General features: G+C 47.6%; 1 protein-coding gene across 1 annotated transcript in view; it reads right to left on the bottom strand.

Moving 5' to 3' along the window:
• Positions 1-679: 679 nt before the first annotated feature.
• LOC144124581 (pancreatic lipase-related protein 2-like) overlaps positions 680-25676 on the bottom strand; it is a 62227-nt gene continuing 37230 nt past the window's right edge. The window contains exons 6-9 of the mRNA XM_077657355.1: positions 8601-8732; positions 7322-7579; positions 1815-1932; positions 680-857 (exon numbers count right to left, since the gene is read on the bottom strand). Of these exons, the coding sequence (XP_077513481.1) occupies positions 680-857; positions 1815-1932; positions 7322-7579; positions 8601-8732 (686 nt within the window). The remainder of the gene's footprint in view (positions 858-1814; positions 1933-7321; positions 7580-8600; positions 8733-25676) is intronic.

Genomic DNA, 25676 nt, shown 5'->3' with positions numbered 1-25676 from the left:
CCTTCCATACAAAAATACACTCTAGCCGGCTACAGGTAATTGGCCCACAAAACTATGGCCTTTCGGATGGCTGTCTCTGCATGGAACTGTTGTATGGTCCCGTAACTACAGCTTTAGTTGCACATACTTTTCGAGAGTTGGCAATGATCGCTTGTTTGGGTATGTACAGGAGATCATAAAATGCCATAGACGGACATAGCTTATCATAAAGTATTTACACAAAAGGCAATACGCCACTTTTGTAAGAAGTAACTGTCCATTTGTAGACCAAAGGCGCATATAAAATATAAGAGGTTTACTTTCTAAGCTTATTCTCTCTGTAATTACTGGCCAGTCATGGCTACAAGAAAGGTGAAACCCCCATCGACAGCTGTACAGTGTTTATTCATTTTAACGCCCCGGTGCTTGACGCACGCCCGCCCTAGTTCAGACCAACTGCTCCGTGCTGCTCAGAACTCGGTAATAGCGAAGAAACGAAAGCTGCAGGCAGCCGTACACGGCGGCGCTGTCTGCTCATCGCTAATAAATTGGCCATAGGCCGTCCTTGAGTTTTGATTCGGATGTATCGCAAGTTCGCAAATGGTTTGCTATAGGTCATGGCAAGATTTCCTGAGCGCCACTAAATATTGCTGAGCAGCGACGTCAATAACTTTATATCATGTTGACGAAGCAGATGTACTCACCTCTCCGTTAGTGCTGACGTCATCTGTCGGACGGACACGCGAAGAAGAGGAACGTTGTAGAGGAAATGTATTAGGGTGCTCTTGTACTCGATGAGCAGTTTGCTGTTTTCGCTTATCGGGATCGGCGTCGTCACCAGGAACGTGTAGTTCTGTTCTAGATCGAAGTTCATTGGCCTGAGAAAAGAAAATACCTGGGACTCAAGTAAGACTTTACCTGCTGGCGGTCTCGCACAAGATAAAGACATTGAAGGGGCATGACAAAATGCTCTTTTCGCAAGCTCGGAGAGAAAACAATATTCATATTTCCAAGCGTACGCCTCAGCGGTTTCAAACAACACATGCAGTTATGCCACGAAGATAAAACATACGCTATATTTTTGACACTTTTCAAAGGCACGCTTTTACATTCCGTTGCGCACAGGTGAACTATATATTCACTAACAGCGCGAAATAAGTAAACAGACCACTCTCGGCGCAAGATTGTTAAGGCTGAGAACAAAGTAGGCCTGGCTTGAATCGAGCACAGCGAGACTTTACCCAGATTTTTGTTGCCTGGAATTCTTCTTTATACACTCTTTGTACATTGTGGATAGGGAGCAGGCAACCTTAACGCAGGAATTCACCTTTTCACAAGATATGGCGCACTCTAGAGAACGAGCCAAAATTCGTCTCCTAACCAGATAACTATTTGAAAGCAAACGCACGTGGCGAGCAGGCACGAAGTGCCTCCACGAGGCGCGGCTGGGCCTGCCGTACCTGCTGCGAAGTGGCATGCTTGTGCCACAGATATAGGTTTGTGCTTGACAGCTGCTGCCACCTGTTACTTGCGCTGTCCATTAGACGAATTGCGGATGCGTTGCTGAAGCTGGCAGTGTGTATTAAACTAGTGGAGCTCGAGGAGGAGACCAGCACGTGCGCCGTGTGGAAGAGGCAGATTGAGCAAGAGACGGATGCAAAGCCTCATATCCGCTAACAAACAGTTTGAAACGAGTGTCTCTCGGCGGCTGGTCTTGAATGAAGGCAAATTCTCTCGTCGGAACGTTGGGCAGCGAGCAAAGGCTTTCCTATCGAACCTCGTTAAAATGTTCGCTTCTCTTGCGATTGTAAGTAAAGGCGACTACATATTCCTACCGAGAGGTCATCTTGATTTCTTGTGCACCTTGCCTTCTGTCGATGAGGTATATGTGGCCCCTTCCACTCACTGGGCCAACCTTCTTACACATGGTCAGGGTGACGACATACTGGTGCACTGTAAAAGCGTGTATGAAAAGCAAGGTAAAATTTTCTGGCTGGAGGAAACGCGACCTAGAGATTAAAGGCGAATTCTATGCCAGTGCCTGCGTCTTCGTCATTACTACTTCCTAGTCAGGCATTACGTAACATATTTATCAGCAATGCCACTCAGAACTCCACAGACTAAAAAATGAAACCAAAAATCGGGAAGAAAAATTACCCGTCAACCATGAAAGAAGCTGCTAATATCAGCGCTAGCTAAAAGGGGCACAGCATATATAATGAGCCACTGTGTGATGGCACACGGCTGATTGACGAACCACCGCCGAAGTATACCGAGTGTATACCGAGATGTTCGGCAATTTAAAAGAACAAGCCTTTTGAGTTATAAGACCGGTCTCTTCGGCATAGCATTGTCAGCGGCATCAAAACACCGCTAAGACGTGATAACTAGTGGGCTGGTTGCCAAACACTGAGTAGTTAACTTTTGAACTATAAATGTTAATCACTTTAGGTATTCAGAATCATGTAACCCACCTTAAGTAATGGTTCTGTTTAGCTTTTGGGGGTCTAACATCCCAAGGTGACTCAGGCTATGTGGGACGCCGTAATGAATGGCTTTGGAAATGTCGACCACCTGGGGTTCTTTAACGTGTACTGGCATCACACAGTACACGTTAAAAAATTTCCCATTCATCTAGAATTTACCCTTCATCGAAATTTGGCCGCCGCGGCCGGGATCGAACTTGCGTCTTTCGGGGCAGCAGCTGACTACCGTAACCACTGAGACACCGCTGCGGCTCCACCGTCAGTAATACCCATATCTGTTTTTAAAATTTGGAAAACGCAGTTACCCCCGGAGTTGTTGTGCAACTAATTTAGGCTATTACAAAGAGTTGCATGCACTGGGGGGGGGGGGTTCCTTTGCCTGCAAGCTACAAGAAAGCGCATGTATTTTGGCTTGACGTGGGCAAAGATGTATCTCAGCACCAAGGGTAACTGCGTTTTCAAAGTCTAAAAATTTATGCCTATATTACTTACTGCGCGCTACACGCCTCTCTCTATATTAGGACATTAAAGGTAATAGTTAAACAGGTAACTATTCACTTTCTGTTATCCAGCCTACTTTAACTTGTACGTCTCAGATGTAATCTGATGCGTTACGCTGCAAAGAATTCTGTGCCGAAAAAAGTGCTCTTCTAACTCAAAAAGTATTTTTGAAAATTGCGGAACATATTTGGTGAAACACGCGGAATGAAGAATGCTGTCTAGGCACTAGATCGGGGAAATGCGGGAGCGGTAGAGGTGGTGTTGACTTGTGCGGACATCGAGACTCGATCGTTAGTCATACAAACGCCGCTTATACCGCGCTGTAAAGTTCCTGTCATAATGATTATTTCAGAGAACTCTTGTGCGGTGGCCGAGGCAACCACTGAGCATTATTTTAAAATTTCTTGCCGCATAATTCGTGCTACAGATAATTCAGCAGCATGAAATGAAGTCTTTCTTTATGCAGTAAGGCTCACTTTATTCCCGCTTTTCGCTGTGGGGCTCTCATAGAAGCTCATGTAACCTCGGCGGTTATGATCTACGCTAGTAAATGCATGGGTTATCGAGGTGAGCTTAGACCTATAACAGCAGAGTGAACTCCAAAGGGAACCGACGTGTTAGAGCGCTCTAGCTGTCAAAGGAACGTTGGCCCGATTTTTGCTAAGGACAAGCGCAGGTGCAGAGTAGCCGTAGATTGTCCTCAGCACAGGCGCACCTGTATGCCAGTACGAAGGATGGAGTCGACACACTTTAGACAGACTTCAAGATTTTCTCGTCTTCCGCACAAAACTTACAGTGGGGGCAGGATGAAGTTCGTGCTCACCACTGATGGCGCCAAGCACGCGAAACCGCTTTGAAGTAGCCAAGACCATCATCATTATGACCATTTCCCGAACGAAGTACACTTTGTTATGAAGGCCTTTTCGAAAGTTAAATCTGCGAACAATTTGCAGGCACCCCCCTCCGACAAACTAGGTGCTACGGCTGCAAAATGCATTCTAAACGATTGCGCTTGCGATTCGTGATCGGTTCTACCGCGTTTTTTCTCCGTTTTTTTCGAAACTTCCATAGAAGCCTCAGTTCTGTCCACGCACACTTTTTCTTTGTTCATTACTTTTTCCGCTGTCCATCTTCCCCTTCCTCCAAGCTCACCAGATACCACAAATGATCTATCCTCCGAAAACCGCGGCCATATCTTGAGCCTATATATGCTCTGTACATGGCGGTGTATGAAAAGTGCGAGCTTAAAGGGGCTATGAAAGGGGCTGTAATAAAGGGGCGGTATGAAGTTATGTTAAAGGACGACACTTCACGGATATCCTCCAGGAAGAATTTTTTGGTGACCTTTGTAGGTTATTAGTAAACTGTGGTCAAAATTTGAATTTCGCCGCCTTCGCCCCTTTCCCTATCTCCGCGGCCGTGGTATGTGCCTGACGTCTGAAAGAATCTAACCAATAGCTAGCCACCACTGAACTGGTACACGTAGCAGTGAGGTGACGGAGGAGCGTGCGAGCATAAGAAGTCACCGGAAAGAGCTCGCCAACTTTTGCGCGTTATTTTATGTTCTCTGTTGCGTGTATAAGTGTATTACTTGTCTCAGGTGTTCATGACAACGAAATGCAGTGATTGAGGGAGTTGATTTGCTCTCTTCGGAATGCATAGTAATAAGCAGCGCGAATGGACAAGGACGAACACAACAGAACAAAACTGGCGCTTATCCTTTTGTGTTGTGTTCGTCCTTGTTCATTCTTGCTGCTTTTTATTATTATGCATTCTAAACAACAAGCCCAAATCAAGACTCTAGCTTCTCGAAAGGTGTTTTAGAGCCCTTTTAAATAAATGGAAGGTCTTTTGACAGCTAGAGCTCGTAATTCCACTCTTCCTATTTCTTCAGTGTCGCTGTCGGCGTTGCACACTAGGTTCCACATGTCGCGCCGGTTCATCAGACTTGAGGAACCTCAGGCATCACGCCATCACAACATGCAACTCTGCTTTTTACTTTTTGTTTATTGTTATTTGGAATACTGCCGGGTCTGGTTCAGACCTTAGCAGGTGGTCATTAATTGTATCAGAGCTAGCAAATGGTACCATTTCTAGTGGCAGCTCTACAAAGGGCAAGAAAAACTTAGACAACTGATACAGCAGAGAAAACTGAAACGGTGTTAACAAGTAACTTTAAGCACAAGTAACTTTCAAAACAGATACACTCAAGTTCAGAAACATAACATATGCACAACATACAGTCTAGTCCATGAAATAGATAAAATGAAGGAAAAAAGTTTCTAACCACATTACTAGTCTTTAATACGAAGCGCTTAGCTTGAAACAAAAGTTTAAAATGAATCAGCCTTAGTAATCGATGCGTCCCGGCGGTTCTATTCCCTTTTTGCTATTGGGAAGAAAGAGTGTTTGAAAGTGTCTGTGTGATATGGGGATAGTCGGTTAGCGTATACGCGTGCGAGTTCTATAATGCTCGTTTAGGGGAGAGTTAAATGTTCTTTTATGAATTGGCCTTTAAGGTACTAATAGAAGCTGATAGAGGAAATTTATTCGCGAGCGCTTTGCCCTTCTTTATTGTGTTTCTAGCTTGGAGATTTGAGCTAGCTCGGTTTGTGAGTCCCATTGTTTATAATTGGTGTGAAAAACCTGATTTCTTAACGTTGTATTCTTTCAAATCGTGAAGTATTAGTTACAGACAGAGTAAGACAAACAGTGTTATTGTATTCTAGTACAGGTTTATGAACGTTTTATAAGCCGAAACTTTAGTTTCTGCTCGCTCAAGGCGAAGACACCTTTTAAGAAAAAAGTTCCCGTTAATATAGTTGAAGTGATCCTGTCTGTGTGTTTGCCCCAACTAAGATTGTAAGTTAATTTAACGCCTAAGTTTTTATGTTCTTAGGCGAAGGCCAGTGGAGTAACATTAGTTTTGCACACAAAAATCGATGGTAGTTTTTTTTCCTGGTTACAGCAGCTGCTGAAGATTTCACCTTGTTAACTGATTCCAGTTATTACACCAGTTCGAAATTTTTAGTCTTGATCAGTTCCGTATGCCTTGATCTTCATACATTTTTATTTCTCTGTAAATTATGAAATCGCCAGCCAAGAGTTTGTTGTTACAGGTAATATGGTTTGTGATGTCATTATTAAAGATGGGAAGCAACTTGGGCCCAAGGACAGAGCCTTGAGCAACTCCGGATGTGAGTGGTAAAATTTTGGACGCAAGAAATCTTCAATCCGAGCCAAAATTCTTTGTCAGCGATAAAACTCCGTAGTTTTGTGATTAGTTTGGAATGCAAAGCAGCGTCGAAGGCTTTAGCGAAGTCTAGTCAGCGAATGTCGGTTTGGCTGCTATTGTCAATACTTAAAGGAAAGTCGTAGAAAACTTTTGCTAATTGAGTAATTGTTAATAAACCGCTGTGAAATTCACGATGATGAGATGATAAGTTGCTGTCCTGTAGAAACTCTCTTTGGTGCTTTGAAATATTATGATCTAGTTCTTTAAATGTGGTACTAGTGAGTGATATCGTCCTGGACATTGAAACATAAGTGTGGCCTGATTGCGAATCGGTAATACTTTGGCGACTTTCCTGTCATCAGGTAGTATGGAAGTGCTGAGCGATTTACTTTAGATTATACCAAGTATCTGTTGCAGGGTTGGACATATTGTTTTAGAAATGCATTTGGAATTTCATCAGGGCAACTTACATTATATTGTCCCGGCCAAACAGAAGATTCAAACCACTAGCGTCGGTAATGATAAGGTGATAAATTATCGAAGCATTACAGAATTTTACTCCGGGTATATCATCGTTATCTATAGTGAAAAATGAACGAAAGATATCATTATGCGAGTTTCCTTTTTCAACTTTTCTTCAACTGGCAGATGAGAGGTGTTATATTTGTCTGCGCAAAAATGTGTCCAGAACTGTTGCGGATTGTTCGTGAGGAAAGTAGGTAGTGTAACCTGAGAGTAGTGCTGTGTGGCCTTTTTTTCTTTTTGCTTAAAGTCTGAAGTAGCGTATGCTAGTCTTTTTCTTTTAAGCTCAGTTACTTCTTTGGACTTGATGTTCTGCTTAAGCCGTTTAACTCGACGTTAAACTTCAAGAATGAAGTGGAGACACATGAGGTCGTGACAACGAGCCACTCTGAGCAGACAGGATATCGATCGCTGATTGGCTCAGCAAAGAAAGCGGAAAAACACATCCCTACCCAGAGTAACTAAACACTCCGACTGGACCTGGATTCTTATTCACGTGAGCTCTACACTGTGAACGCAGAAGTGTTTCCACTAAAATATGGCGCGCAAACACTATACATGCACGCTTGCATTATTAAATGTAACAGACTCTACTTACCGCAGAAGTTGCTGCGAGCGCCGGTGACAGTGTACATGCGCCGCGGGTCAGATCCCTTGAAGCGGCTCCACTGTATAGCCCGTTCGCCCATGACAGCGCATCCCGCCCCGTCGGGGCCGCAGTCCGAGCATTGGGCCCGCTTGTAAGCCTCGAAAGAGGGGCACTCGTAGGCGAGAGGCAGGCAGTCCTGGTTTTCGATCGACTCCAGCATGTAGTCGACGGCACGTTGGTGGTTGCAGCTCACGATGTCGCGGACTCCTGCAGAGCGAACGCGAAACGGCGTGCTTGGCTGACTTCCACCATCAAAGCTATGAGCAGGAGAGGAGGAAATCGTTTAGTTCATGTCCTTGCCTGTCTCCTCCTCTATTGCCGCAATCGCCGTACCAAAGTAGGATTAAACTCCCAAAATATTTTATCACTAATTGGGAGATATGAGAGTTGTTTTTAGATTACACATCTGCTTTAGGAGCCAAACGTCATGCGTTCATGCGATACATTTAATTGTATTTTAGTCTTGGTCGTTCTCCCCTGGTATAGTCGTTTATATGTGACGTCATAGCTAGGTATTATTATTTATTACTTATTTATGGATACTGCAGGCCTTTGCTGGCTCATACAGGAGTGGGTCACAAGGCAAGCAATGTGAAGGTCAAAGAACAGCAAGAATATAATGCAATTCAATATTTCTACCGGAACAAAAAAAACAGCGCAAATTGAATAATGCAGCTTGAAAGAGGCAAGGGTGAAATCCTGCAGTCACAACGAATACAACGGTGAACAGAGCAGGCGTGAACGATTCGGCGCTGAACAAATAAAATACTAAACAAGCTCTCGAAGGAAAGTTGTAAGTGAACAGAAAATAATTAAAGGCAGACCTATCCATGCAAATGTGCACTAATATTATTTTCCAGAAAACAGACAGACTCAACATTTATAATTTCTTTTGGCAGACTGTCCCATGTTCTGTAATGAAATGTCTCCCACGCGAAGAAAAATGTCTGATGCATTTAAGATTAGTTCTTTCCGAGTGTTCGAAGGTGGCTTGATGTACTATGTTTTATCTTTTTTTACGTGGTCTTGATAAAATAAACTTGATGGCAGTGACACGACAACTTCATACTAGAGCCTGAATGTTGGCCTAACAAGTGACACGGTGAGTATCTGCAATAAATAAAACAGGATGTCGTGCGCAGCACTCGATCTATTTTGCCACTCAGATAAGACTGGCGCTGGGTATCCTCCAGAAAGTTTTGCCTGAGATAAGGAGCAGTAGACGCACCTTTGAAGACGCCGTGAGTGAATAGCTTGAAGATGCGGCTCGCCGTATCACAACCGGGCATGTACTTTACGCCGTTCGGGTAGAAGTCAACGTGGCCAACGGCGTCATACATTCCCATGCCCTCGCTCTCCCCTGCGTTGCAAGACAGGCGTCCGCGTTAGTTTATCGCACCGAACACCCGAGCTCCTAGTAGCTACTAGCAGTCATTCCTCTGCTGCTATAGCCAGATACAAGTCAAGAGAAAAGCGGCTTTTCCCCGTGAAAGGACCCCTTTCCAGCCACTGGCATCGGCCGATTCTCATGAACCTGAGTGTGACAATGCAGGGAGTGGCGTGACAAAGCAGTGAGGCAACTATCCCTGGCAATACAGTGAGGGGACTACCCCCTTTCATCTGCCACTCCCTGTGTTCTCACAGTAGCAGGTTTATGAAAAACAGTCGACGCTATTGGCTGGAAATTGGTCCTCCTTAGGGAAAAAGCCGCTTTTTTCTTGACTTGTATTCGAATACAACTGTAGTCTGGTACTGCCGCTGGGTAAAACTTATTTTTGGGCTAGTTGGTGCATTTTGAACCCAGGAAAAGGAGCAGCACCAAAGTATGCAACCACTTCCTTTCTTTCTTCATGTCCTTTCTTCGTGTGTGGTTGCATGCTTTTTGGCTGCTCCATTTCCTATGTACTGCAACTACAACTATATTTTTCTTGCTATACTTGATACAACGTCCACAACTGCCAATATGACTATAAATACGCAGTACCACATCCAGCTTTGCTACAGCATGGGGGGTGTGAGTATTCGGTATTTTTGAATAGCAAACTCTATATTATCCTATTCAAATCACTGCAGGAAATAATGGTGAATGTTGAATATTATTCGAAGCGCATCGAATATGCTTTCAATCTGAAATTGTCTGCGAGTCCTTCCAACGCCCCGCAGCATGCCGTTATCTGTCTGCGCGCGGTGTATTGCTCATACATGACCTCCAAGATTAGGCGGCGCGGCAGTGCTCAGGCAGGTTCAGCAAACCCTGCTTTAATGACTGATCCCGGAGGCAATGACTCATATATCTTCGTCATACCTGAGCACAACTTCGGCCTGTCAGCGCTAACCTAAATGCATATTTAAAGTCTCGGCGTACCCGTGAATGTACCACAAAAGCTGGCAGCAGTAGGTCCAACAGTTTTTCCTTCATGAGTTTTCTCCATAACAGCTGCTACGGGCCTCTGGACATACATAAACATGCAATAGTGCTCTCTGGCTTATATTTAGTTAAATGCGTGCACGACACAGTGCATATTTGAATAAATAAATCTGAAGAACAACTGCGAGCGACTCGAAAGCTGTTTGCTCTACGGGGCTAAGAAGGTAGTTTACACATATCCACCAATTCCATAAAACGCAAACGTGAATTATAATAATGTATGCGGGGTTTGAAATATCCTCACCCTTCTCATCTGCTGGAGTGTGGTGCTAGTTTCTTCGCTGTTGTGATAAGGAGCAAATGGAAATTTTTCTGCTCCAATGGCGTGTGTGATTCTGCGTGTGTGTGTGTGCGTGCGCGTGCATGTGTGTGTGCGAGCGTGCGCTTGTATTTGTGTGCGCGTGCGTGTGCGCGCGCGCGCACACACCGATAACTCTCACCAAAAAAAGAGCTGTAATAAGCTTGAAAACACAAAAAAAAACAAGTCGCTATCGCCGGCCGACTTCGCAAGTAAAGTGCGTGCATCGACACCGACTATGGCGCAAATCTCAGTGGCTACACTAGGCTGCTATTCTCTTCAAAACGGTGGCAACCCGTCCATTTTGATCGATTTTTAATAAAATTTTCTCGGCGATAAATTTCGCTGCCGGACAACTGCGTCAGCTTAGCCGCAGAGACTTACTTCTTACTGAGAACAATAATTACATGGGTTGCCCTTTGGTGTTTGTCTCAGTTAAGGTTCCCGGTTCGTGACTCCGCGCAGCCGGTCGACCAACTCGTTTCCTGTAATTCCAAAGTGGTCCGGGACCCACCGGGTTTGACGATGCGAGCACCTAGATTTTCTAAGAAGGTGTGAGGTAGTCGCTAAAGGTGGAGAGTATGCGTCCCTTCTGTAGCGCCCTATGGTCGCCCTCCACAGACCGCCTTTCTCCCGCCCAGCCCACTCAGTCTCGTGTTGATGACCCTCTCTATGAGCTTCCCCAAACACGAGGTCAGCGATATCGGTCGTAGATTATCCAGTTTAAGGGGTTTGTTCGCCTTCGGAATGAACCGAACCTCGGCTGTCTTCCAGGATATTGGTAACGTTCCTGTAGCCCAATGCTGCTCGTTGAAGCATTCCACCAGCGCGGTGATGGTGTCATCGCTGAGGTTAAATAAGAGCTTCGCTGTTATTTGATCTGGACCTGGAGCTGCATTTTTTCTCATGGCCGCGATTTCTGCTTTGATTTCTTCTTTCGTGAGTGGGAGGTCCAGCTTGGGATTTGGCAGTCCAGGATACTCCGGCTGTTCCACGACTTGGTCCGTGCACAGATGCCTGGTCTTGAGCTTTTCGATCAACTCTGTGTCCGTACCCGGGGTGGTGTGTACGATCTTCGTGAGCCTGTCTTTAGTGGCCGACTTGCTGCTGCTGGGGTCGATTAGGACACGTAGGAGCTTCCAAGTCTTTGACACACCTAGCTTCCCCTGAATACCATCGCTGAGCGAATGCCAGTTCTGTCTGGTTAAGGATATGGCATAGGATTCTGCCTTTTTGTTTATCTCCTCTATTTTTTTCTTGAGTTTGCGGTTAAGCCGTTGTCTGCGCCATCTCTTTGTCAATGAGTGCCTCGCTTCCCATAAATGTAGAAGGTGCGGATCGACCGCTGGGCAATCTTCTGTCGTGCAGACCTCTTTTGTAAAGGCTTTCAAAGAGTGCACCTCATCTTTAACCCATTCCTCTAGGTCGGTAATAGTATTTGCAGTAGATGCCTGGGCCTTTCTCCACCTGTCCCAGTTCGTAACTCTTGCGATACCTATTTTGCGCTTGCACGCGTTTGTGCTTATCTCCAGAGAGAGTATGAAGTGATCGCTTCCCAGGTGCTGTTCGGTATTCTTCCAAATGGCGTTTTGTATGTTCTTGGTGAACGTCAGGTCAGGACATGTATCTCTACTGACACTGTTTCCCAGCCTCGTAGGGTAAGTGGGATCGGTGAGGATCGATAACCCCTCTTGCGCCACTACTTCTTCTAGTTTTCTGCCTTTCGGTGTCGCCGCCGGGTAGCCCCATGAAGGGTGTGGTGCGTTGAAGTCGCCTCCAATCACGCAGGGGGCATGGCCCGCTAAGGTCAGAAATTTCTTTATGAGGGAACCCAATTTTGCGTTCCTGTCTTTTGGAGGGCTGTATACATTCAATACGTGCGTGCTTGCCGCTCCTCTCTGTAGAGGAAGAATAGTTATATAGCAGTGCGCAACATCCGGCTCGAAAGTGTCGTGCAATATGGCAGTGTATAATTTGTGCACTAACGTGGCAGTTAACTGGTCGTGCTGATAAGTCACATAGTCTTGGAGCTTCATAGGCATTAGGTGGGGTTCTTGAATTAGGATAGCTGCCGGTGGGTCAGATTCCTGAGATAGAAGGAGATTAAGAGCAGCCTGCTTTCTCCTGTATCCCCGGCAGTTCCACTGCCAGATCTTTACTCTAGGTTTGGCTGGCATGTTGAATCCGTATCGGATGGTTCGTCCACGTGCATTGTACGAGCGAATTTCGACTTATGCCTTTTATACGCAGGTTCCTTCCGAAGTCCAGAAATTGCCGTCTCCGTGTATCGTCGGTTGTTTGCAATCTGATTTCGAATGTCTTGGAATTGAGCGTTCACATAAATTGGAAAAGCTTGAAACTCCTCCTTGAAGGACCTGAGTTCTTGGATGATTTGTTGGTAGACCTCGCCTAAGGCAGGCTGGGAGCTAGGTACTGCCTGCTGTTTTTGGTTTTCAGGAGTCGGCTGAGCTACCGGCGTTATTGCCTTAGTAGTTGCTCGCTTAAGCTCTTGGTTTTGGATTGTTAAAGCGGTCACTTGTTTTTTCAGACTTTCTATCTCGTTTTTGAGTGCTGCTAACTCCGTGTTATTCTGAGGGGAGGAGGAGGGAAGGGGAGGCCATTCTGCAAAGCTCACCTTCGAATCTGAAAGCTGGCCCGAGGACGTCTTCTTCAGCGCCCCGATGGGCTTGTTGAGGTTCTCCTGCCCTTGTTCTTTACCCGCCTCCATTTGACTGGCGTTCTGGTTGGAGCCTGTTGCCCGGCGTCTTGAGCTCGAACGGCCGCGAGAGGCGGAACGAGAGTGGGAGACTGATGACGACACTCCTCGCCGTCGCGATGTAGGCTGCCTCTTCTGCCTCGTCCTGCTCCTGCCTTCTTGATCTTCAAGTTTTGTTGTTGATGACGCGTTTGATGACGCGGTACTAGTGTTCTTGTTCAGCGGTCTCTGGAATTTCTCCTTGCAGTCTTTTGCGTAAGTCTTGTGTGGACCCTTGCACAGCGCGCAAACGGGTGTACACTCGTGCGTCTCATCTGGACTCGGCGCTCCACAGGTTTGGCAAGCAGCCCCCTTGGGTTTCGGGCAGACGTCTGCTCGGTGACCTGGCGTTCCACAGTTGATACAAGCAGCCCTCGTTTTACGGTAGATGTAGCAGCGGCGCTCTGACCACCCGTAGTTGACCGTGAAGGGAACCTTCTGCCCGGCGAAGACGATGACTGCCGACGTAGTCTTGCCCAGTCGGCGCGCTCCCAGGATTGTATGGCTGGGTGAGGAGACGTCTTGGAAGATAGAGTCATTACTCACTTCAGGCTTAATATTATGTATTACACCCCTGCAAACATCCTCTGGCAAGGCAACGTAGGCGGTGATCGTTATACTCTTGCCGTCGAGGTACAGACAATTAAGCTTGGCGAGACGGAACGCGTCTTCCTCACAGTGAGTACACACCATTATAATGTTCTGCTGGCTAACAACGCGCAGCGTTGGCTTTTCTTGTAGAGGGGTGTTGAGGGCTGCTTGGATCCCTAATTCGAGATCGTAGGAGCGTGGAGCCACAGATTGCAGATCCACCGTGGTTTTAGGTCGGATGATGACTTTGTATGGAAAATTCTTGAGACTCGGTATACGCGGAGGTCTCGGTGCAGGAGGCTCTCGGCGTTCTTTCTTCTCCTGCTCTTCCTTGGGAGGTGTGGATTTAGCTTGCGCCGCTCTGTCGTTGTTGCGCCGGGACCATATGTTCCAGCCATGGCTGTTGTCGTCCTTCGGGAGATCCTGCGGGGGCATCAGCTGCTGCTGGGATGTTGGTACATGACTGAAGTCCATCGCCGTCGGGTCGTAGCCTCTTAGAGAATTCATCGTGGTCGTGGCAGTCCTGGATGAAGCGGGAGCACTCACTGGCGAGCGTCGTTAGACCCGCGTTGCGCGAACGCTATGCCGCGCATCCGCCAGCGCACGGGAGCATTTTGCATTTCGCCTCTATCGAAACATGGCTGCCGCGGTCGGGTTCAAACCCAGGTACTTCGGCTCAGTACGAGTGAAATCAGTCGGTAGCCACTGTCTTTCGAGTAAAGTGCTAGTTCCTACATGGTTTTAGGTCTAAGTGGCTTTACTGCCGCGCGAATTTTTTGTCAAGAACATTGTAGCTGCGGCGAGGTGTCGCGTTACTTAGAGCCCAATGCGCTGCTGGGGCGCTTTACACAACGATTACTTGTACAGTAAGTTTTGCGTGGAAATGCGCTGTGGTAGCTTTGTCGCTGCATCCTTACAAATTGGTCGAGGATTAAAACGAAGCGCCCGACCTACCGTCAGTTGTCATGAACGCTTCCATCACTACTGGAATTGACGCGTCCCTATAATGCGGCTTGTCCGCACAAAGGGTTTCGGGCGGGGAGGGCATGACCGCGCTGGAAAGCTTAGAAAGCGGCTTGATAGGAGGCTTTTTAAAGAAATCAACGCCACTTTTGTCCGACTGCATTTTTTGGCTTGGCACGGGCCCGGGCAAAACACTTTATACTTCGTTCTTTTATCGTCCCACAATAAATTTTGTATTTTTCACTGTAATAGAGCAAGTCGACCTACTGCGAACTTCGGATACAACGAACGGATATAACGACCCTGCGGTTCGTTATAAGTGGGCTTGAGTGTACTTGTGTGCCCAACCACGAGCACGAGCACCATCGTGGCCTAGTGGCCACGGTATTCGGCTGCTGGCCCAAGGTCGAGGGATCGAATCCCGACCACGGCGGCTGCATTCGATGCAGAAACGGTCGCTTGTTGCGCGATGTAAGTGCACGGTAAAGAAACCACAGATGGTCGGAATTAATCGGGAACCATCCATTTTATACGTCTCCACCAGCCCCCATGCAGCTTGGGGACGTTGAACCCCAGATGTCAGCCTGACTACTCTGGGCGCGTTTAGCGCAGTAAAGACACTCAAAAAGGGCCCGTTACTAGTAATGAAGTGAAAATACCGTGTGATATTAATGGAGCCGAAGTCAAACTGCTGGCCTCTCGCTTGAAAGGTAACCGCTTTGCTGACTGAGCCGTGGAGGTACCCGCCCTCTTTATTAGATAAAAAGAAAAACATCGGCCTCCCCTTAATGGCCGTATGCCACTTACCCTGACCGGGTATCTCTCCTCAAAACTCAGGGTGGTAAATTCAGGATAGTGTAACCATTCGGGATGTTGACCTTGCGCCGAAAACAGCCTGCTCTGTAACGCATGCTTCGTCCGCGAAAAATAGGGTCGGCAGTGATTTTTTTGTTGACGACCTTTCATGCTACTGTTCCAGACTGAGTAGCGCAATTGACACAGAAATGTCACATTGCGCGCGCGAATTTTACAGCGAGAACCACATAGGTGTCGTTGTGCTTGCGGCGGTGGGCTGCTGAGTAACTCGGGGGACGAATTGCAGCGCATGACTGAACACTTAAGCAGGTGAAAGCAGAACGGCAGGCTTTAAAATTCATATAAAGAACACTACCTTCCCGTTGAAACCACACCAACAATATGCGGTCGGACACTGGAAATGTTTTTGAGAGGAATCTGGACCGAGCAGTGCCGGCATCTCCGGATCATGGGAAGGAAACTGCGAAGTGAAATTTTAAAATTGGGATTGTGTAAAACTGTGGCTGCTGATCTGTAAAGTTAAAATAGTGAAATAGTGTAAAGGAGCTGGGCAGAGTGTAAAATTGGGAAATAAGACTAGGAAAATTGGCTATGATAGTGAGGCCGCTGCTGGCGCAGGGCATTGCGGTTTGGTGTGACTCTTGTCCCGAAGGTGAAAGCCACCGCGGTGGCTGAGTGGTTATGGCACTCGGCTGCTGGCACGAAAGACGGGGGTTCGATCCCTACCGCGGCGGCCGAATTTCGATGGAGGCGAGAATTCTAGAGGCCCGTGTACTGTGTGATGTCAGTGCACGTTAAAAAACCCAAGGTGGTCGAAATTCCCGGAGCCCTTCACTACGGCGTCTCCCATAGCCTCAGTCGCTTTGGGAAGTTAAGCCCCCATAAACGTAACGTTGTCCCGAAGGTGAAGCGGGCAACGTCAAACTGTAGAGTTGAGTTCGTGAGCGACACCATTTACGCGAAGGACCAAATGCCGAAAGACGGAGACAAGATGCGGGCTTTGCAATAGTACAGAGTAGATCACACTTGTCTAGAGCGCTCGGGCGGTGCGCTGCAGGGCAAATGAAGTGAAATATTTTCGCACCTGCTTTGCTAGCGGTAAGGTACTGGCGCCTGTGCGGTTCACGTGTCTATTCTGCTGCTCTCCAGTGCAACCATTATCAGTGAAAGTCAATACCTGCTTTAGAATTCCGCTTTATTTTCCCCGGATGGCACCTCTCGAGCACTCTAGACAAGTGTGATCGACTCTGTACATGAACGAGCCTACCGGGTGCCTTTTTACAAGTCCTAGCCGTTCAGCTTTCCTTCCAGCTACGGTATTCAGACCGTGATTTTTGCGTCCCAGCTCAAATACGGCTCGACATCCGCGGAAAGATCCGCGCACAAGAGCAGCAGCGGGCCTGTTTCGCCACTTTCGGGCCCACGTGGCGATATAACAAACGATAACTACTACGAAAAAGATAAACCATCGCCCGTCGGTGGACTCGTAATCTTTTGAGATAAGCTAGGTAATGATAGAGTGCTTGCGCTATTCTTGCATACGCCGACCGATGCGTTCTTGCCGCACCGTTATCTAATCGATCCGTGACCTTCGGCGTGAGCCAGCTGGGGTCTTGACGCGTACGGAGTATCTTGCAAAAGCAATGCGCACCTACGGCGTGCAGCTTCAGAAGTCACACGTGAACATGTTTGCAGACACTCAGAACCACGTGGTCGCGATAGCAAAATTATTAGTAGTATTAGCAGTAGAATCACTTTATTTGGCCGCTCAAAAATTCAAGCAGCATCGGGTTCAAACCCGACCGCGGCGGCTGCGTTTTTATGGAGGAAAAACGCTATGGCGCCCGTGTGCTGTGCGATGTTAGTGCACGTTTAAGATCCCCAGGTGTTCGAAATTATTTCGGAGCCCTCCACTACGGCACCTTCTTGTTCTTCCTTTCCTCTTTCACTCCCTCCCTTATCCCTTCCCTTACGGCGCGGTTCAGGTGCCCAACGATATATGAGACAGATACTGCACAATTTCCTTTCCACGAAAACAAATTATTATTATTAAGTCAAGCACCAAGAAGAGAGCGGGCCAGCTGGTCTTGCTGGTTGTGTATTTTAGGAACAAAGCCTGTGCCGGTGTGAGCAGCACATTGAGTTAAATTTGACAGAAAAGTATAATGGACTAAGTGGACAGAGAAGGGTGTTTAGGTTTGGTTTATGTGGGCTTAACGCCCCAAAGCGACTCAGGCTATGAGGGACGCCGTAGTGAAGGGCTCCGGAGATTTCAACCACCTGGGATTCTTTGTCGTGCACTGAGATCGCACAGTACACGGGCCTCTAGAATTTTTCCTCCATCGAAATTCGACCGCCGCGGCGGGATCGAACCTTCGTCTTTCGGGTCGGCCGCCGAGCGCCATAACCACTGAGCCACGGCGGCGGGATAGAAGGGTGTGGCGAGGGTATGGTTTGCCTGTTATCGACGCGGAGGTTGGAGATGTCTTTCCCGTATAAGGAGGGTATGGCCAGTGAATTGCAGGGTCCCGGTTTAATGCATCCCGGGCTAGCTGTTTTACCAGCTCACCGCCTGCAATTCCGGCGTGGCCGGGAGGACAGGATCCATGTGGAGGTGCAGTGAATAGAACTGAGTGAACCTGCTAATTCGTCGCGGACCATGTATCGGTAGATTGCGGCCGTGTTTAAGGGCTCGTACTCCGTGAAGATGATCCATGTAATAGATGTATGTTGTACCGATGCAAGCTCCTGAATACTTAGCACTATTAGTAAGACCTCCAGGGAAGCAGTGGAGGGTGGAAAGAGTACGGTCCTAGGGCGTGATGATCTGGCGTTGGGTCTCTTAACGGAAAGCGATGGAGAAATCTGCCATGCCTACCTGGATGCCAGCCACTTCTCTGTTAATGATCACATGGTGCTCATTATGGGATGGGTGCGAAATGTAGCTTGGGGAAAGGAAAGGAGTGCCTACGATAGATGGAATATCGAATGGAGAAATAGCCGATTGCTCGAGGAGCCAGCGACCACGCGGAAGCCCTAAAATGCGAGAAATCTGTCGGTCATTGCATGTGCTGTTGAAGTAGTTGTGAGAGTATGAGAAAAAAGCCCTGCTGCGTAAAGACGTACGTTCGATGTATACCGTGACAGGTGGAGTGCAGCCTCTTATAAGGGGTTTAATGCCGATTCGATTTGAGTCTTCTGCCTCCGGGATAACCTTACACACGGGATAGTATAAAGTGTTTTACTTCAACCTAGGGCATGTATAAGCTGTTTCGACTGGCCGTCGCGAATCCATACATTGTTTTAAAATGCGTCTGACCATGCGTGTGATGCGGCGCAAGTTTCAATCGTCGCTGTGACAGTCGATTGAGAGGAAGATTCGTGCATTGCATTCCCAGCTCCCGCCATGTAGGTACATGAAAGATCTCGCGACCTTCCACGAGGTGGATGGGAGAATTGTGTTGTCTTTAAAATTTTGTGCGGGAGCGCAAAACTAATTCCGATTTGCCTGGAGCGGAAGCGTAGCCCATAGCGGCGAGATGAACCTCACTACCGCGCCAGACAAATCAGAATAACTTTGGCTCGGTAGGTCACGGGCACACAAGTATCTTTTTTTGTCTTCGGATGTGTAATTGTTTCGCACCATTACCATTACTGACGGATGGTATGAACGAGTGATTTAAAGCGTGCAGCCTCCTGATTGTTCACAATCTTACACTCAGTCCTGAGTCCTTCAAGAACTTGAAAAGTGCCTTCAAAGCTGTCCTCTGCGATGAAGGCTTACTCCAAGGGCCCAGAACCTTGGCTTCAGTAAGGGGCCCAGGATCTAAACGGCGGAGTGTTGCAGCCAGGAGTGCACGCTCACGCTGAAACCGAGGGCAGTTACAAAGAAGGTGTTCTATAGTTTCGGCGCACCCACACATTTCACACGCAGGAGAGTCTGCCATTGCGATTAAGTGGGAGTAGGCATTTTTGAACTCCACTCCCAGCCACAGGCGACACAACAGCGTAGCATCGCAGCGGGGGAGGCCGGACGGAGGACTGTGTCGGAGTAAGGGGTCTAGGCGGCGCAGACGGCATGTGGAGTTGCGAGTAGAGGACCATGACGCTAAAATCTCTCTTCGGCCAAGCATTCACAGATGTCTTCCTGCGTCGGCTCTTGTCAACGGTATCTGGACAATGTTGGCACTGCCGTGAGCCGCTCGAGCTGCAGCGTCAGCTGCGTCGTTTACAACAATGCCAGAGTGTCCCGGTATCCACTGGAAGACGATGTCATGACCCTCTTCCTGCGCCTGGTGTTGGAGATGTCTAAATTCAGCTACGGGTAATCGTGATCGCAATGGCGTACAGCAGAATTAAGACACTGTAAGGCTGCTTTTGAGTCACAGAACACAGCCCATTTGTGGGATGCTTGTGCACCAATGTACTGCACAGCCGCATGAAGAGCGGCCAATTCTGACCCGGTGGAGGTCGTCCGATGAGCAGTTTTCTGAATAATACTGGTCTGTCTCGCAGGAATGACTACGGCGTGGGTTGAACTTGTACCTGAGACCGAACCATCTGTATACACATCAGTGCGGTCACTATATGCGGCGTGGAGTAGGCATAGTGTCAACTGTTTAATGGCCGGTGTCAATAAGTTCGATTTTTTCGTTATGCCCGGAATTGTAAGGCGCACGCATGGCTCCCGCAGACACCACAGCGCACAGGAAGGCCGTACTGCCGGGGTGAACTGCAATAGGATGGACGACTGGTGGGCTGCTATAACCTTTGAAAACGCTGCCTGTGGTCTTTGATTTGCCACTGACACAGGGTGGTGCTGTGGAATCCTTGTTAGATGCCGTATGTGGACCCGCAGGGTTTTAAGGGTTATATACGTCGAGAGTGGGTAGTCCTGGGCGATTGCAATGGTAGCAACTGTTGATGCACTGCGAGGGAGACCCAGGCATGTGCAAAGTGCCTGACCTTGTATAGCTTGCAGGGCGCGCAAATTTGTCTTGCATGTGCTTGAAAGCACTGGTGCACTATACCGCAAAAATCCGAAAAAGAGTGCTCTGTAGAGTTGCAGCATTGATAGAATCGACAATCCCCATGATTTTCCGGCAAGAAATCTGGGCAGGTGTGTGATAGAGATTAGTTTTTTCTTTACAATTCTGAAATGCGGGCTCCATGATAAATTCCGATCTATAACAATTCCTAAAAAACGATGTGATGCATGACAGGCAATGACATAGCCGTCAATAGTTAGCGGATAACGAGTCATACTTTTGCGCGTGAATGCCACTATAGCGCACTTCTCGGCTGACACGCTCAGACCTTGCTCTCGGAGATAGCAGGAAGTTATGGTCGCTGCCCTCTGAAGTATTGCTCGGACCTGGAGACGTGTCACAGAGGAGGCCCAGATGCAGATGTCATCGGCATACATAGAGATATGGACGGTATTAGGTAGGTACTCCTGGAGTCTTTTAAGTGTTAGAATAAACAAAGTAGGACTGAGCACCCCACCCTGGGGCACGCCACGGTAGATGTAATGCACGGGTGTGGAGCCCTCTTCACACATAATAAAAAAATGTCCTTTTGGTCAGATAGCTTTGGATCCACCTATACATCTGTCCACGGATTCCAACAGCCTCTAGCGCATCAAGGATGGCCTCATGTGTCACGTTATCGTATGCACCTTTGATGTCAAGAAAAAGTGCCGCGCACATGCGCTTCTGGCGTTTCTGTTGCTGCACCGTGGACACCAGATCAACGACGTTGTCTATAGAGGAGCGACCCCGTCGGAAACCCGCCATGGCATTAGGATACACGTTATTGTGCTCAAGGTACCACTCAAGGCGCACCTGAAGCATTCTTTCCATGACATTTCTCATACAACTGGCCAAAGCTATTGGACTGTATGATGACAGGTCGAGTGGGGATTTCCCTGGTTTTAGTAATGGTATCATGCGACTGAATTTCCACTGGGGAGGGACAACTCCGTCTTGCCACGAGTGGTTGTAAAGGCTGTGTAGCTCTCTACGTGTGTCGTGGCCAAGGTGGCACAGCGCAGCATATGTAACGCCATCTGGACCTGGTGCAGACGAACGCTTACATTCTGCCAGGGCAGCATCAACTTCCTCACGAGTAAAGACAACATCCATCGATGAACCCCGTGATGCAGGAGGAACACGCTGGGAACCCGAGGTAGTCACTGCACCCGCGGTCGTCCTGCAGAAGTCAGTTGCAACTTCAGTCTGATGATGTTTTTGATGTAGAGCCAATGCATAGAAAGGCTGTCTTTGCTGTGGAAGCGCTCGAAGCCCACGCACTGTCCGCCAAATGAGGGACATGGACTTTCGAGGATCCAGAGATTGGTAGAAAGTAGAAAGGACTTCAAGCGCTGTTCCGCCAGCGTGTCCATTCGTCGCTTGATTTTACTCTGCACACGACGCGCCTCTCTGAGGTCACTTACGCATTTGGTCCCTTACGCATTTGGGGCCGGACGCCCCAAGACCTGGAATCTTGAGGTAGGTGGGTATGTGGTCACTCCCGTGGGTCTCCACATCACAAAACCACTGGACACGCCGGCGCAGAGACCGCGAAATTAGCGTCAGTTCTAGACAACTGCTGTATGAACTGCCTCGCAGGTATGTCGGGCTGCTGTCATTCATTACCGAAAGTTCATTTACTGAAGCAAATAATGCCAGATTCCGCCCTCTGGCGTTGACTTTAGGACTTCCCCACAGTTGGTGGTGGGCGTTGAAATCTCCGCTAATAATCCAAGGAGCCCGGGTTGCCTCCATAATTGTCTTCAAGCTCTCGCAGTCCAATTGAGAGGAGAGGGAGACATACGCCGCAATCAGTGTGAACTCTATGGATCCCTTTTTGACTATGAAACACACGTACTGATGGTCATTGTGGGGTTGAACTGGGCAGCAAACGTACGTTATGTCGGTGCGGATGTAGACCAGAAATTTGCTGCGCTCCCCGCATGTCGGAACAAAGGGCTCGTACCCGGAAAGCCTGATTGCTTGAGATAAGTTAGGTTCACGGATGACTAATATGGAGAATTGGTTGTTGAAAACATATTGCCGAAAACTAGCGATTCGTGACTTTAGGCGTCTTTCGTTCCACTAAAAGACCGCAACGCCCCTGACTTCCTCACGAAACGTGGGAAGCTGGCCAGCCATTATGTTTTAAAGATCTTCTAGTGCTGGAACCAGAGAGTCCAGCACCAGTAAGACGCTTCGGGCGGTTGACGATTGCAGGGCCTGTCTCAGAGGGCGAACAGCGTTGACCACCGTCCTGAGGATCTCGAGGGCTTGGCGATCTTGCTCTGGGAGCCCTTCTCTAACGACAAGTGAGCTCGGCGATGGGAGCTCTCGCTAAGGAGGCTCAGTAGGACGTAACGGTAGAAGAGCTGGGCAAGCATCCGCACACGAAGAGGTCTGATTATTCTTGGTGATATTTCGCGGACTGGACACACTTGTGCGTGGCTGCACGGGATTAGGTTGAGAAGGAGGTGCCGTGGGCGCGTCGATGTGGTTGCTTTTTGCAATACACTTTCTTGAGTTCTTGCCGCGAGAACGTCTTTTCCGAACTGTCGCGGCAGCTTCACGGTGCGTAGAATTGTCCCGAACCATTTGCTTTAGAACGGCACGCTCGTTTTTCAAGCGCGGACAATTCTTAGATGAGGCGTCATGAGGCCTCTTGCAGTTGGAACACTTAAGCACATGTGCATTACTGGACTCAGCGCTGTGAGCTCCGGCACAACGAGGGCACACTCGTGTTCTCGCAGACCCCGCTCACATGACCCAGTTTAAAACATTTGTGGCATCGCAGGGGTTTCGGAATGAATGGTCGCAGTGCATGACGGAAATGGCCCACCTTCACGTGTGATGGAAGGCTGTCGCCTTGGAACGAAATCTTCACACAACGGGAATTGCCCAGATGTGATACCCGTGTAATTACGGTGCCATCATTTGCCGTCTTCACGAGTATGGGCAAATCATCTCGCGTGATTGCCTCGTCGACATCATAAATTACGCCTCAAGAGGACTCTACAACAATAACTGATGGGTACGTTGGTCTGACATGATTTCCAGTGAAACAGCGCAACGGCACAAGGCCAGAGGACAAGAAAGGACGATACACAGCGCTGACTAACAACAGAATGTTTATTCAGTGAGCCATGCTTATAAAGGCGCCAGGGACACTGAAAAAACAGAAAAAACACACACAGAACCGTGACAGATATCCCTCCAACCAGGCACGTATTTGATAACACAAGGCTAACACGTGTGCAAATATTCATGTTCTTTCTGCAAGATAGCGACAGAAGGGGTGCTTACGCACCTCTGACCCAGCTTCAAGATCTCAGACGCTTCGATAACTTCTCTAGTCAGCTGATCTTTGTGTCTATCAACAATTCTGCTTTTGTCATACAGAGGCTGGCACGAACAATCACGACAGTGAACACCAATGTGGCGGGCAGCGTTCTTGACATCATTTTTGTGGTCCCTCAGCCTATCGTTCAAACAACGACCAGTTTGTCCAACATATGAACCACCACAACTCAAAGGGATCGAATAAACCAGATTCTCTACGCACTTCGCAAATTTTACCTCATGCTTTTTTGTGCAGATGGGTTCACCTTCATTTGACTTTTTGGGGCCATTTACACGTGCGCACAGACTTCTCAATTTCACAGGAGCTGAAAACACAACATCTACTCGGGCTCTCTTACCTATTCTTTTCAAATTATGCGATACAACATGAATGTAGGGTATCACAGACACATTTTTTCTTCTGGTACTATGGTCGACAGCGGCGGAAAGTTTTAACTTTTTCAGCATCCCCTCCGCTACAGCTGCTAAGACGTTGAGGGGGCATCCTGCAATAACGAGCCTCTGAACCTGATAATAAAAACTATTGGCAGTCCTGTGGGTGCAAGATTTTTTCATGGCCTTACTGAAGCAAGACGCTATAATGCCCCTTTTTACGAGCTTCGAATGAGAGGAACTCTACGGAAGCAACGGCTTTTTGCTCCTAGGTTCAAAAGACCAGCACATATTTGCAACAGTGAGGTACAGGGTCAAGTCAAGAAATTTTATGCAGTCATCAACAGGTACTTCGTGTGTCACTTCAAGAGGCGCGAGGACTTCAGAAAAAAGTGAAAGAATGGCATTAACTTCTTGATCAAAATTCACCGCATCGGATTTGATCAGAATCAGGTAGTCATCTACAAAACGGAAAACTTTTTCAGCATTTGAGCTAATGAGACAATTTTCAAGGGTCCTGTCTAGCATGGCTAAGTAAAAATCGCTGAGCAATGAAGCAATGCACGCTCCTATGCATATCCCTTTCTTTTGAATAAAAACACGCCCATCAAATTCAGCGTAAGTGGACTCAAGGTATGTTTGTAAGAGGGCCAAGCAGTTTTGTAAGCGGGGGATGCGGTTCACTCGGTTTTTATAAGCGCGGTACTGCCTGCCTTGTAAAAACCAAAACGAAGGCAAAAAAATTGTGCAAGAAGCTCAATCTAGAAGCCCTGTGCTCCTCGATAGAAAAGTGCAAAAAAATGAGCCTGAGCATGTTTTTTACAGCAAAAACTCATAAATTAGGTATGTCTTTACGTGTAATTATTTCGGAGATTGGCGCGTGGCAAAAGTGTTTGATAGTTTCTGCAAAAGAACTTAGCTCTCTTAACTATTGACGACCCTTATCAGGTGAAAAAATCGTACGATGTAATTGACTTTTTAAAGAATAACCAGGAAAAACGGTTGCGCGCCTTCTGAATTGACGTCAAAGACTTGTATTATTCTATCCCACTTGAAGAACTGCTTGAGTGCATGAATGAAGTAATTGACAGGTGCGGAGCTGTTGCTTTTCAGAATGCCTCCGGCATCTCCGTACAAAACGTCTTGGCCCTCTTACAAACATACCTTGAGTCCACTTACGCTGAATTTGATGGGCGTGTTTTTATTCAAAACAAAGGGATATGCATAGGAGCGTTCATTGCTTCATTGCTCAGCGATTTTCACTTAGCCATGCTAGACAGGACCCTTGAAAATCGTCTCATTAGCTCAAATGCTGAAAAAGTTTTCCGTTTTGTAGATGACTACCTGATTCTGATAAAATCCGATGCGGTGAATTTTGATCAAGAAGTTAATGCCATTCTTTCAGTTTTTTCTGAAGTCCTCGCGCCTCTTGAAGTGACACACGAAGTACCTGTTGATGACTACATAAAATTTCTTGACTTGACCATGTACTTCACTGTTGCAAATATGTGCTGGTCTTGTGAACCTAGGAGCAAAAAGCCGTTGCTTCCGTACAGTTCCTCTCATTCGAAGCTCGTAAAAAGGGGCATTATAGCGTCTTGCTTCAGTAACGCCATGAAAAAATCTTGCACCCACAGGACTGCCAATAGTTTTTATTATCAGGTTCAGAGGCTCGTTACTGCAGGATACCC

The sequence above is a fragment of the Amblyomma americanum genome, chromosome 1 (genome assembly GCF_052857255.1).
Source record: "Amblyomma americanum isolate KBUSLIRL-KWMA chromosome 1, ASM5285725v1, whole genome shotgun sequence".
Classification (NCBI taxonomy): domain Eukaryota; kingdom Metazoa; phylum Arthropoda; class Arachnida; order Ixodida; family Ixodidae; genus Amblyomma; species Amblyomma americanum.
Note: the sequence above shows the minus strand (reverse complement) of the source record. Positions and strands in the feature narration are given on the sequence as shown.